This window comes from Sycon ciliatum, chromosome 11 (genome assembly GCF_964019385.1).
Source record: "Sycon ciliatum chromosome 11, ocSycCili1.1, whole genome shotgun sequence".
Taxonomy (NCBI): domain Eukaryota; kingdom Metazoa; phylum Porifera; class Calcarea; order Leucosolenida; family Sycettidae; genus Sycon; species Sycon ciliatum.
In genome coordinates this window covers 17409387-17421886 of record NC_088653.1, presented here as the reverse complement: position 1 = coordinate 17421886, position 12500 = coordinate 17409387, and the positions used below count along the sequence as shown (strand labels likewise).

The following is a 12500-nucleotide window of genomic DNA, read 5'->3' as shown; positions in this document are numbered from 1 at the left end:
TCTCTCTCTCTCTCTCTCTCTCTCTCTCCTCCCCTGCATTGAACATGTACAGGAAGCTGCCAAGAAGGCCACGCTCGCCAAGCAAACGTCAAGCTCTGCCTCCCGCAAGCGCAAATCCGCCCTTGAAGAGATAATGGAGGAAGAGGAGAGAAAGAAGCGCCTGAAGAAGCCAAGCGGTGGTGGTGGTAGCGGTGGTAGAAGTAGTGCAGCGTCGTCAATGGCCGCCGCCAACAAGGACTCCGCGTCTGCCTGGCTCCACCGAGGCATTGTGGTTAAAGTCATGAACAAACACAGCAACCTGTACAAGCAGAAGTGCACAGTCGAGTCGGTCACCAACCGGGGCTGTACGGCCCAGCTGCGCGACCCCGACACCGGGGAGCTTGTGCCCGTGCCGGATTCCGACCTGGAGACGGTCATCCCAGCCATTGGACGCAGCGTGATTGTGCTGAGCGGGGAGCATCGCGGCCTGGAAGCCGTACTGGAGAAGATCAACGTGGAGAATTTCTGCGTGAATGTGACCGTGGTGCGTAACTTGAAACAGCTCAAGCGCCTGCCCTACGAACACGTGAGTAAGATGGCCTCGAAGAAGTGATGCGACGAGTAAGTGAGTGAGGTTTGGCGGACTTTGGCCTTTCACCGTCGCCAGCGCTCTGTACTGTGTAGTGTGTTGTGTTATCCTGTCATCACATCGGCAATCGCTACAAACACGTGAGCAGGATGGCCTCGAAGAAGTGATGTTGTGAGCGAGTAAGGTTTGGCACTCTATACTATCTAGTGTTGAGTTATCCTGTATCAGCAGTTGCACTCTGCTCCCGGCTGTTCATCATCGTTCTCCTCAGCATACTGTGTGATGGGAGTCACACTGCTGGCCAATGTGTGTGTGTTTTCAACCTCTTGAATAAAAATAGCGCCGGACACAACGCAGCCCAAGCACTACAAACACTTTGCCGTGCACTCGAACTGTTGCATGCTGTCACAGTATGCCCTCCACTCCTTTGCCCCCCCCCCCCCCAGCTCTATCTTATGTGCTGGTCACATTTGAGAATTAGTATTTTTAAATACATTGCCACTGGTCTTGCCCGACTTTCAATGCTGTGTTTTGTACATTTTGATTTCTTGTGTCCTTGGTCTTGCTCAACTTTTACTGCCGTTGTTTTGTATACCCCAATCGTTAGGTCCTCGGCTTGTGGCATTTTGTTTCATTGTGTCCTTGGTCTTGCTCAACTTTCACTGCTGTTGTTTTGTGTACCCCAATCGTTAGGTCCTCGGCTTGTGGCATTTCCCGCTCGACCAAGACCCTATGCAGAGCTGGATCAGGTATTGCACACTCTGGGGGGTTATGTACAAACAACATGTACAAACAACAGTAGCAGTACTCACATCATAATGATTATACTGGATGCCGGGCCAAGTCCACGGAGAGTTGTATGAATCCAATCCATCTTGTATGCTAACTTTAATAATTATTAGATAAACATTGTTTTGTTCAAACATGTTGTTGGGTGACAGCATGTAGAGGTCACCGTGTTTGGAAACAGTGACCTTACTGCAACCATCCACCTGGGCTCTCTACCAACCGTGGATGGTAGTAAGGTCACTGTTTCCGAATACAGTGTCCTCCACCTTACGTACATGCTGTCAACCAACAGCATATTATCATACATGTGTACGGCTCCCTGATCCAATCACGATTCCAAAGACATTCGCCGAGTCTCCGATCAGACAGTCGCCCAAAATAAATTTAAATATATCGAGAATTAATGAGCGCACTAAACACGAGCAAAACGCACAGCAAGATAGCTCTGGCATTAGATTTCGAAACCAAATTCCAGCCAATAGAAAAAAAACTGAGTGGCAGAGTAGTGCAACAAACAGCGCACGTAAGGAGCGAGTGTTATTTCTGCGCCTGCGGCAGCCACTCTGTTGCTATCGATGCATGCGGCGCTCGCCACGTACTGAAGCCCGGGCAGTACGCACACAGAGTGCAGTAGCTGCTGCGGCGCGGACGCAGACACAACATGTGCATGCACCACGGGCAAGCATGCAGCCGGACAGCACAGAGGGCAATGCAGCTGGTCCCGGCACGCAAGCAGAACAAAGCACTTTGGAGCTGCCTGCACGCCAGAGCGGCCAGACACACCGACCAAAAACAACGCATCTGGATACTGGACACATTATGTGCAGTCAAGCCAATGCATCTGAGTGTTGACACAACATTCCGTAGGACCATAGCCACACCGAGCCTAGCTTCATGTCACAGCACAGTGCATGACAACGCATAGCTCTTCGGCCTGCGCTCAGCCGAGCAGCGTCAGTTGAGGAAGAAGCTATTCAGTGGCGGTGGCAGCTGCCGATGCCTTCTCATCCTCTTGGCTGGTGTGTTCCGGGTAGACTTTAGCCATATCATCCCAGCTGGCCTTGCCACGGCACAACAAGTCGACGGCCTCGCTTACTTTGCTGACCTGTGCGGAGAGAGAGAGAGAGAGAGAGAGAGTGTGAGTGGGTGTGTGAGAGAGAGAGAGAGAGAGTGAGTGGGTGAGAGAGAGAGAAAGAGAGAGAGAGAGAGAGACACACACACACACACACATGCGTGCGGACGCGCACGCACACACACATACAGACGTTGGGGCAGGTGAGGCTATCGTGAACAACTCAGATCACGTTTTAAAATACATGATCTCCACACGGGTAAACATCTAAACACCATTCTATCCACAACATCAGTACAAATACTGCCCAAACAAAGTTACAGTAGACTCGTACGCCCAAGAACGCGGTTCCAGAGGGCCAGTCTAGCAAAGTTCTAATTTTTCAGCGCCCCAGGCTACGTTCTTATTTCGCGTTCTTACGCGTCCAACGTGACCCGTGACGCTCATGTACAATGCACTTTGCGCTACATGTACCGGTTGTACACTACACATGCACGTGTAGTATGTAGCGCTGCACTGGGTGATGTTTTCGCGAGGACCCGACAAGAGTTTGTGGTTGCGGACTTGTTTTTCGTGTACTCAGACAAGATCATTTAAAAGGTGCAATCCGCTTGCAAAACAAACCGGCGCTCAAATATCACGTCTCTTTCTCTCTCTCCTTTTCAGAAGATTGCATTGTAGTTATTAGCTCCCAATTCGTTTGTCGAGCGTTTCCTTTTCGTTTCCTTTTCGAATGGCACCCAAACCCAAACTGAAGCAGGCGACCCTTTTTTGGCGTCGGAGTGATGCGTAAATTCTCGCTGCCATCTGGCAGAGTTGTAGAAGAGCGGGGTGAGACAGAAACAAATGAAATCGTAGAGGTGGAGACGTTCAGTTGTGCCCAATGTGAAAAAATGTCGCGTTCTTCAAAATCTTGGAGTTCGGTCTTAAATCCAGGCCGGGGCGTTCTTAGATTTCCAGCCTGGACGTTCTTGGGCGTACGAGTCTACTGTACATTTTACCACTGTTACGGTGAGCAGAAAGCCATGTCAAACACCGGAGCGCAAGGCCACGCACCACGATACTGTACTAGCGATTGAACGACAGCCTCAGGGGGCCGGCCATCCATAGTGCAAAACGATAAAGTTTCGTTTGTGGGTGGGTCGATAAGGCTTCGGTTATGGGTGGGTCGAGGACATTTTCGTTTTAAAAAAATACTGATAGCTGCAACACATATCAATCCATGCTAGCAGTAAGTCCATACTTGTAATAATTTTTCATTCAATAGGGGGGGGGGGTTGTAACTAAACTTTTGCGTTCCCTGAGAATTATCGATAAAGCCGGGATGGTCCCTTACCGGTACTCGCAGCTGCTTGGTGGTGTTTCGCTCTCTCAGTGTGACCGTGTCAGCGGTCAGAGTGGCAAAGTCCACCGTCATGTCGAACGGCACTCCAATCTCGTCCATGCGCGCGTACCGCCGTCCAATGGAGCTGCTGCTGTCGTCCACGAGATTAGCCAGGTTTAGGTCGGTGAGTTCCTCAGCTGTACGCAGCCACATAGGTTGGGAATAGGAGTCATACACACACATGCACACATGCACACACATGCACACACGTGCACACACGCACACGTGTGCACACACACACACACACCGTTGGACCATTGGACGCCCATCGCCGGAGGCGATGATAGCGATGCTACAGCAGAAGCCATAGCAACTTGTGCTGGGATTGCACCATTCAACAGCTTGCAAGGCTGAAGAATTGGCTGCCACTATTCAGCCTGGTCTACACCACACACACACCGTGGCACGTGACGTCACATCACTCACTGAGCCCATTACATCATGCAAAATACGACACGACATCACGAATAGCAGGAAATACCCTGACAAGGTGACTACTCTAATAAGGGGGACGGACCACACAGACAAGGTGACCACTCTGGTAAGGGAACCACTCTGACAGGGGGACCACTCTGACAGGGGGACCACTCTGACAGGGGGACCACTCTGACAGGGGGACCACTTTGATAAGGTGACCACCTGTCCCAGAGGACCACTACAGTCAGGACCAATGGATATTATTTCCAGTCAAACGACCCTGGATAAGGAGGTCACCTGTACATAAGGACCACACCGACAAGTATAAGCAAGAGTACATACCCTCTTTTTCCGTTGTACGGTGCATGTACAAAGTACAAAGGTCAAATCGCAGGCTACCAGTATGCCTAAACATCTGTGCGCGACACGTGCACACGTACATATTTGCGCGGGAGTGCATCGGCTGGCGAAACTTGCTTTGGTCGAGTTGGAAGTCTTTTGTTCTCATGTAGTGTTTCTCCGGAGCGTTGGAAGTCTTTTTGTTCTCATGTAGTGTTTCTCCGGAGCGTTGGAAGTCTTTTTCTTCTCATGTAGTGTTTCTCCGGAGAGTTGGAAGTCTTTTTGTTCTCATGTAGTGTTTCTCCGGAGCGTTGGAAGTCTTTTTCTTCTCATGTAGTGTTTCTCCGGAGAGTTGGAAGTCTTTTTGTTCTCATGTAGTGTTTCTCCGGAGCGTTGGAAGTCTTTTTCTTCTCATGTAGTGTTTCTCCGGAGCGTTGGAAGTCTTTTTGTTCTCATGTAGTGTTTCTCCGGAGCGTTGGAAGTCTTTTTCTTCTCATGTAGTGTTTCTCCGGAGCGTTGGAAGTCTTTTTCTTCTCATGTAGTGTTTCTCCGGAGCGTTGGAAGTCTTTTTGTTCTCATGTAGTGTTTCTCCGGAGCGTTGGAAGTCTTTTTCTTCTCATGTAGTGTTTCTCCGGAGCGTTGGAAGTCTTTTTCTTCTCATGTAGTGTTTCTCCGGAGCGTTGGAAGTCTTTTTCTTCTTATGTAGTGTTTCTCCGGAGCATTGGAAGTCTTTTTCTTCTCACGTAGTGTTTCTCCGGAGCGTTGGAAGTCTTTTTCTTCTCATGTAGTGTTTCTCCGGAGCGTTGGAAGTCTTTTTCTTCTCATGTAGTGTTTCTCCGGAGCGTTGGAAGTCTTTTTCTTCTCTTGTAGTGTTTCTCCGGAACGTTGGAAGTCTTTTTCTTCTTATGTAGTGTTTCTCCGGAGTGTTGGAAGTCTTTTTGTTCTCATGTAGTGTTTCTCCGGAGCGTTGGAAGTCTTTTTCTTCTCATGTAGTGTTTCTCCGGAGCGTTGGAAGTCTTTTTGTTCTCATGTAGTGTTTCTCCGGAGCGTTGGAAGTCTTTTTCTTCTCATGTAGTGTTTCTCCGGAGCGTTGGAAGTCTTTTTGTTCTCATGTAGTGTTTCTCCGGAGCGTTGGAAGTCTTTTTGTTCTCATGTAGTATTTCTCCGGAGCGTTGGAAGTCTTTTTGTTCTCATGTAGTGTTTCTCCGGAGCGTTGGAAGTCTTTTTCTTCTCATGTAGTGTTTCTCCGGAGCGTTGGAAGTCTTTTTCTTCTCATGTAGTGTTTCTCCGGAGCGTTGGAAGTCTTTTTGTTCTCATGTAGTGTTTCTCCGGAGCGTTGGAAGTCTTTTTGTTCTCATGTAGTGTTTCTCCGGAGCGTTGGAAGTCTTTTTGTTCTCACGTAGTGTTTCTCCGGAGCGTTGAAAGTCTTTTTCTTACCTGTAGCATTATGGCTCCGCCACGAGCGAAACGTACAATCCTCACTCTCGCCCAGCGAGTGAAAGTCATTGAAATGTCTGACGGAGGAAAGTCTGCTAGGAAGATTGCGGAGGAATTCGGCGTTGGCAAAACGCAGGTTCAAGCCATCATCCGCGATCGTGAAACTGTAATGAAGGACATAGCCGCCGGGGTTCCATCGAACAGCCAGCGAGGTAGGAGGAGAACAGGTTTGGAAGACGTGAAGGAAGTTGTCTGGGAGTGGTTCCAAGTCACTAGATCCAAGCGGATCCCGCTCTCCGGACCATTGCTCCAGCAGAAAGCGCGCGAGTTTGCTGTTCAGCTGGGACAGGAGAAGTTTACTGCCTCTATGGTTGGCTGGAAGCGTTCCGGAAAAGACATGGAATCTCCTTCTTGGCAATCTGCGGCGAGAACGCTGATGTTGCAGGTGATGTCGTAGCTGACTGGAAATCACGTCTGCCGACGAACTGCACTGGCTACAAAGCGGAAGAAATCTTCAATATGGACGAGTCTGAATTTTTCTTCCGTGCTTTGCCAGGGAAGACGCTGGCCCTGAAAGGGGAGACGTGTAGCGGTGAAAAAATCCAAAGAAAGACCGACTGCTATGTTTTGCTGCTCGTTGACGGGAGAGAAGCTCAAGCCGCTGGTTGTATGGAAGTCGGCCAAGCCCAGATGCTTCAAGAATTCGGATCTGGCCAAACTTGGAGTCACCTGGCGCTTCAACAAGAAAGTCTGGATGAACAGCTCTCTGTTTGAAGAGTGGGTAGTAGGTGTGGATATACAGATGCAGCGTCAAAAACGCAAAATTTTGCTGTTCCTTGACAATGCGCCGTGCCATCCCAACTTGAACGAGAAGCTGCAGAATGTTCGCTTGCAGTTCTATCCTCCCAACACGACATCTTGCCTCCAGCCTCTTGATCAGGGCATACTTCGTCACATCAAGTCCCTTTACCGGCAAAGGCTTCTGAAGCATGTGATATGCCACATGGATGACGCTGACTCTGCAGCTGGTGTTTCGAAGGCAGTGAATGTCCTGCATGCGGTGCAGTGGATAGCTGCAGCCTGGAAGGACACAAAACCATCGGTCATCACATCCTGCTTTCGGCATGCTGGATATGACGCGCTTGGAGAAGTAGAAGAACCTGCCGAGAACGGAGCTGAGGCAGAATTGGAGACCCTTGTGCATCAAGCAGTTCCAGGTGCTTCTGCTGCTGACTTCCTGGCAATCGATAAAAGCTTGCTCACGTTCGAAACTCTCGCTGCCGACTATGAGAGGACGCTTATTGAGCGTGCAAAGAACGGAGGACAGCAGGAGGAACTCGATGAGGATGGCGAAGATGTAGAAAATGAGCACACTGTTGAGGAGCCTGAACCAGCTCTCAAGACGTACCGTGATGCCCTTGGCCATCTTTCAGACTTGGAGAATTTCACCAAGTCACAAGTTGGCGGCGACGAGTTGTATTCGCTCATCATTCAAGCGAAGTCTATTGTTCAAGGAGCAGTCGTCAGGCAAGCTGCAGCAGGCAAGCAGAAATCCGTCTTGGATTTCTTCAATCCTGCCTCCAAGTCCGAGTCCCCAGCTGTTGCTGCTGTGCGTGCTGACAAGTCCGAGGCTACAGTACTGGCGACTTCGTCACAGAAGGCAAGTGTTGTCCCTGTGTGCATCGACTTGGCAGATCCAGCTGTTGCTACCGTGCATGCTGACAAGTCTGAGGCTCCAGTGCTGGCGACTTCGCCACACGAGCCAGGTGTTGCACCTGTGTGCATGGACTTGGCAGATCTAGTGTGCTTGAAGTGCGGGAATGGTACTCCCCCCCCCCCCCCCCCTACGGATGCGGAAGGCTGGGCCTCTATTCGAATCTCACACAAACTATGAATTATTTTCAAGGTGGCTTTGATAGTAACGAAGCCACCACCATTACGGGTACATGGACATGTACTGAGAGTGTTGTCCAGAGATCCCGATAGTACTTAGTACTTACAGAGCTTGTGCAGGAACGGCGTGAACTCCTCCTTGTTACTGAGGGGCAGGACGGCACACTTCACAGGGCACACAGCCGCTGGCAGGCTCAGCCACTGCAGTGTGGCAGTTGTAGGGCATGGTGATCATGGTGGTCGTGGTGGTGGCAGCATCACCAGATGGCAGTATTGAACGCGGGGACGCACATGCATGCACAGACGAACACAGACAAACAGACAGACACACACACACAGACACACATACACACGTGCACGCATGCAAACACACACACACACACACACACACACACACGTACACATTTGCATAGCCAGACACCAACATTAGCAATAAAAAGATGAGCAAATCAGCAAGCCGCTGTGCGTACAGCTTTTATCAGACTTATAACATCACAGTGCACACTCCCCCGATCCCCACAGAGACGGTGAGTTCCACCCCCCACCCATTCTCTTGCTTACCGTCCTCTGTGCGTCTTCCGGTCGCACCTGGAAATTCTGCTCCAGAATGGCGTGCAGGATACGCGAGATGCCAAACGACGGCTCAATGACGTGCGGGAATATCTTCTCCTCTACGAAGGGGGAGGGGGGGGGGGGGAGAATGTATGTGAGAGAGAGAGACCAGCAGACAGACAAGGAAATGACAAACTGGACCAAAACCAAACTAGTTTGCCAATACAGAGACACGGGCATTGGCAGCGCACCCACACGGCGGCATGAAAGACACTGAATTATGGCAGTGGACACAGAGAAGATAACATGATGCTGGGGCTTGAGTACCACTGCCACTACTTCACCCTCTGTTCCCCAATAGGTCGATTTCGCAATGACATCGTTTGTACCACCACCACCACCCCACCACACAGCCTCCTGCAGGCTCCTGGGCATGGTCGTGTAGGGTATTGAACAGTGCATTGCTGATCTATGGTTGTGTGGGGTGTTGAACAGTGCATTGCTGATCTATGGTTGTGTAGGGTGTTGAACAGTGCATTGCTGATCTATGGTTGTGTAGGGTGTTGACCAGTGCATTGCTGATCCTGGCATAGTCACATGCCTTACCCCAGACACATACATTACATGTTTTTGGCAATGCACAATGCGCTTATTGAGTGTGCCAGCGGAAACAATGGAAGAACTGCATTACATTCAGACTGTGACAGTCGACAGTCAGTTTTAAAGCAGCCCCTGATGAAAAATTGCACTCCGCTCTCAAGCGGAGCACATACATCCGTCATCATTTTGCGAGAACTGTGGCAATATGCCCAGTGAGAAGGCAGATTTTGCCTGTGCTTCTGCTGAAGTAAAATAAAGCTGTGAACACACAAGCAGGTTCTCACCATAGATGTCCTTCTTGAAGCGCTTGACAGATTTTATGTGCTCTGGCTTGACGGTGAAGGACTTGCCTTCGATCGTCACCTCTGCAGATCTGCGATGGAGCGGAACAGAACACGAGAACGCACTGAAATGAGTTTGAGAAATGGTCACCCACATCCAAGCGCGTACGCGCCTCATCACACCCTGCACACCCCAACATCCATACACCTGCCTGTGCACACGTGCACACACACACGTACACGGTCGCACACACGCACACACACATATACACACATATGCACACATATGTACACACATATGCACACACACACACACACCTACACCCACACCTACACCTACACCCACACACACACATACCATGTACCATGTATACGCCCGTCACAAGAGAAGCACGCAAATCTGCAAATGCACTGGATGTGCACCCACAGATTTTCTCTTATAGCAACGATAGCGAACAAGATCTGAATGAGACAGATCAAGACTTGCGCCAGATAACTGTCTAATCTACACAACTGGCAAAGCCACGTGAATCGACCCCCCAATGCACACCTGGTCTACACCACACGGAGTACATCAGCATAAAACGGCCAAGACAGTTACCTATGCACACCCTACACTTGCTGGGGTAACCAGTATAGACAGCACGCTGCTTTGATAGAAGCAGACACTAGATGCACTGGTACCTTGAAGTGAAATTGGAGTTACTTTACCAACCAGCCTCGGCTACTGAGTACTGGGAACCCAGAACCATCAGACATACCAACAACCTCAGCCCAACACAAACACACACACACACACACACACACACACACACACACACACACACACACACACATACACCCCCCCCCCCCCACACACACACACACACATACCCCCCCCCCCCACACACACCAACACACCAACACACCCACCCGCAACACACACACACAGACACAGACACAGACACACACGCACACATAAGAGTGACAAATTAACCTCTTCTCCTACCCGTTGGTTGCTAGTGACTCCTCAAGCTGAGCTGCTTCCGGATCCTGGAGCGCATGCAGATAAGGCGTAACAACCTTTTCATCTCCTGGATGGTTGCCACAAGACACGCACACACAATGATATCATGATCAATGCAACATAACGTCTCCCAAAAACAAGTGCATGGAAAGAGAGCGCGGCAAAGAAGCTGCTCAATGATTTGTACAGAGTGAACGAGAACGAGAGAGAGAGAGAGAGAGAGAGAGAGAGAGAGAGAGAGAGAGAGAGAGAGAGAGAGAGAGAGAGAGAGAGAGAGAGAGAGAGAGAGAGAGAGAGAGAGAGAGAGAGAGAGAGAGAGAGAGAGAGAGAGAGACAGAGAGACAGAGAGAGAGACAGAGACAGAGACAGAGAGAGACAGAGACAGAGAGAGACAGAGAGAGACAGAGAGAGACAGAGAGAGAGAGAGAGAGAGAGAGATAGAGAGACAGAGAGAGAAGGAGACAGAGGGAGAGATAGATAGATAGAGAGAGAGAGAGCAACTTTTAATACACAGTATAGGCTAGAACCCCCACCCTCCCCACAGAAAAGCAACAACACAACGTACCACGGAATGCTTTGCCCATGACCTTCTTATCGGTACAGACTTCGACGACATCTACAGATTGCGGCTCCTTCAGCCTGACCTGCGCACAGAGGCTGGTCTTGGAAGCTGCTGAGTGTAGCTTCAGATCAAAGTCTGAACGGTCGGCACATCCAACACACTCTACCCAGCCCTGGAGTGAGAGAGATTGTGTGAGTGAGAGAGAGAGAGAGAGAGAGAGAGAGAGAGAGAGAGAGGTGTGTGTGTGTGTGTGTGTGTGTGTGTGTGAGAGAGTGAGAGAGTGAGAGTGAGTGAGAGAGAGAGAAAGAGACAGAAAGAGAGAGAGAGAGAGAGAGAGAGAGAGAGAGAGAGAGAGAGAGAGAGAGAGAGAGAGAGACAGACAGACAGACAGAGGCAGAGAGACAGACAGAGACAGAGAGAGACAGAGAGAGAGAGAGAGAGAGAGAGAGAGAGAGAGAGAGAGAGAGAGAGAGAGAGAGAGAAGACAGAGAGAGAGAGATGCAAATAAAAGCAAACAGACGCCCACATTTGTCAGAGGACTAGCAATACACAGCCCAGCTACAAACTGATTCCAGACAAGCTTTAAGTGCACCGTCCACTCTGCAATGTTAATCAGACTATAGCAAGAATAATAAGAACATGCTAGGGAATATGGAGCATAACATGTGTGCACACACACGCACTTCTGATGTACGGAGTCCAACAGAATTCGGCTAGTCAAATGCGTCACAAACAAAGCACTGCAAGCCATATCACAGCCTTTTAGCTGTACTCTGGTTAGCCGGAGACTGCAACAACCGCCATTGGTGAGCTTTGGTCGTATACTCCCTGAGAGCGGGTTATTGGTCTTTCACCCTATCAGCGAGGAGGGGAGAAAGCAAGGGCACCCTTTGAATGGTCAATCGGGTTTCAACTCAGATTCACGGGAGCAGTCAGAACAGCAGTTCATGAAACAGAACGACCAAAACAGAAGCGCAGTAATCATTGCAATGCGGTAGCCTGAACCTATTCTGAACGCTCCAGAACCAGTCCAGCCAATCAGACACCCCTAATCTGAGCAATCCTGTTCCCGGGTGAGACCAATCAAACACACCCTATATGTGGTCCTGTACTCTAGCTAGCCTCGACTTGCCACCATTCCAAAGTAGGACACCTATAACCAAGAGTATATAACCCCCCAAGAGTGTGCAACTCTGCATACGGGGTCTCCGACGGCGAAAACTCACACCACATGTCTCAGATACCTTTGTACTACGTACAAACGTAGGATAGCGTGCGCGCAATCCGAAAATCTGCCGTGTTCATGCTGGGGATTTGCATACGTGCAGTGAGTTTCTGTCAGAGAGTGCTTTTTTCAGTACTCCGCTGCTCGCTAAAAACGGGCTGGAAACGTACAACTGCGACACTGCACCACGTGATGTGAGTTTTCGCCGTCGGCGTACCCCATAGAAAGGGTATCAGGAGTTGCACACTCTTGGGGGGTTATATACTCTTGGTATTAGGTAGACAAAGGCAATTGTCTCTCCATCAAGACTCGTGTAAATGTATACAAATATTTCGGCCCAAAGCAGGACCGTCGTGCCTCAAAGCAGGGCAGCTG

The 12500-nt window shown here is 49.9% G+C and overlaps 2 protein-coding genes across 2 annotated transcripts in view; one reads left to right on the top strand and one right to left on the bottom strand.

The window, feature by feature from the left end:
* Nucleotides 1-1245, top strand: part of LOC135827312 (DNA/RNA-binding protein KIN17-like) — a 10532-nt gene extending 9287 nt beyond the window's left edge. The window contains exon 7 of the mRNA XM_065339838.1: nucleotides 53-1245. Coding sequence (XP_065195910.1) covers nucleotides 53-592 — 540 coding nt within the window. The 3' untranslated portion in view covers nucleotides 593-1245. The remainder of the gene's footprint in view (nucleotides 1-52) is intronic.
* Nucleotides 1246-1685: 440 nt separating this feature from the next.
* Nucleotides 1686-12500, bottom strand: part of LOC135827311 (glycine--tRNA ligase-like) — a 26629-nt gene continuing 15814 nt past the window's right edge. Inside the window, 7 exon segments of the mRNA XM_065339837.1 lie at nucleotides 1686-2462; nucleotides 3766-3950; nucleotides 8007-8100; nucleotides 8461-8570; nucleotides 9336-9424; nucleotides 10321-10405; nucleotides 10904-11072. Of these exon segments, the coding sequence (XP_065195909.1) occupies nucleotides 2328-2462; nucleotides 3766-3950; nucleotides 8007-8100; nucleotides 8461-8570; nucleotides 9336-9424; nucleotides 10321-10405; nucleotides 10904-11072 (867 nt within the window). The 3' untranslated portion in view covers nucleotides 1686-2327.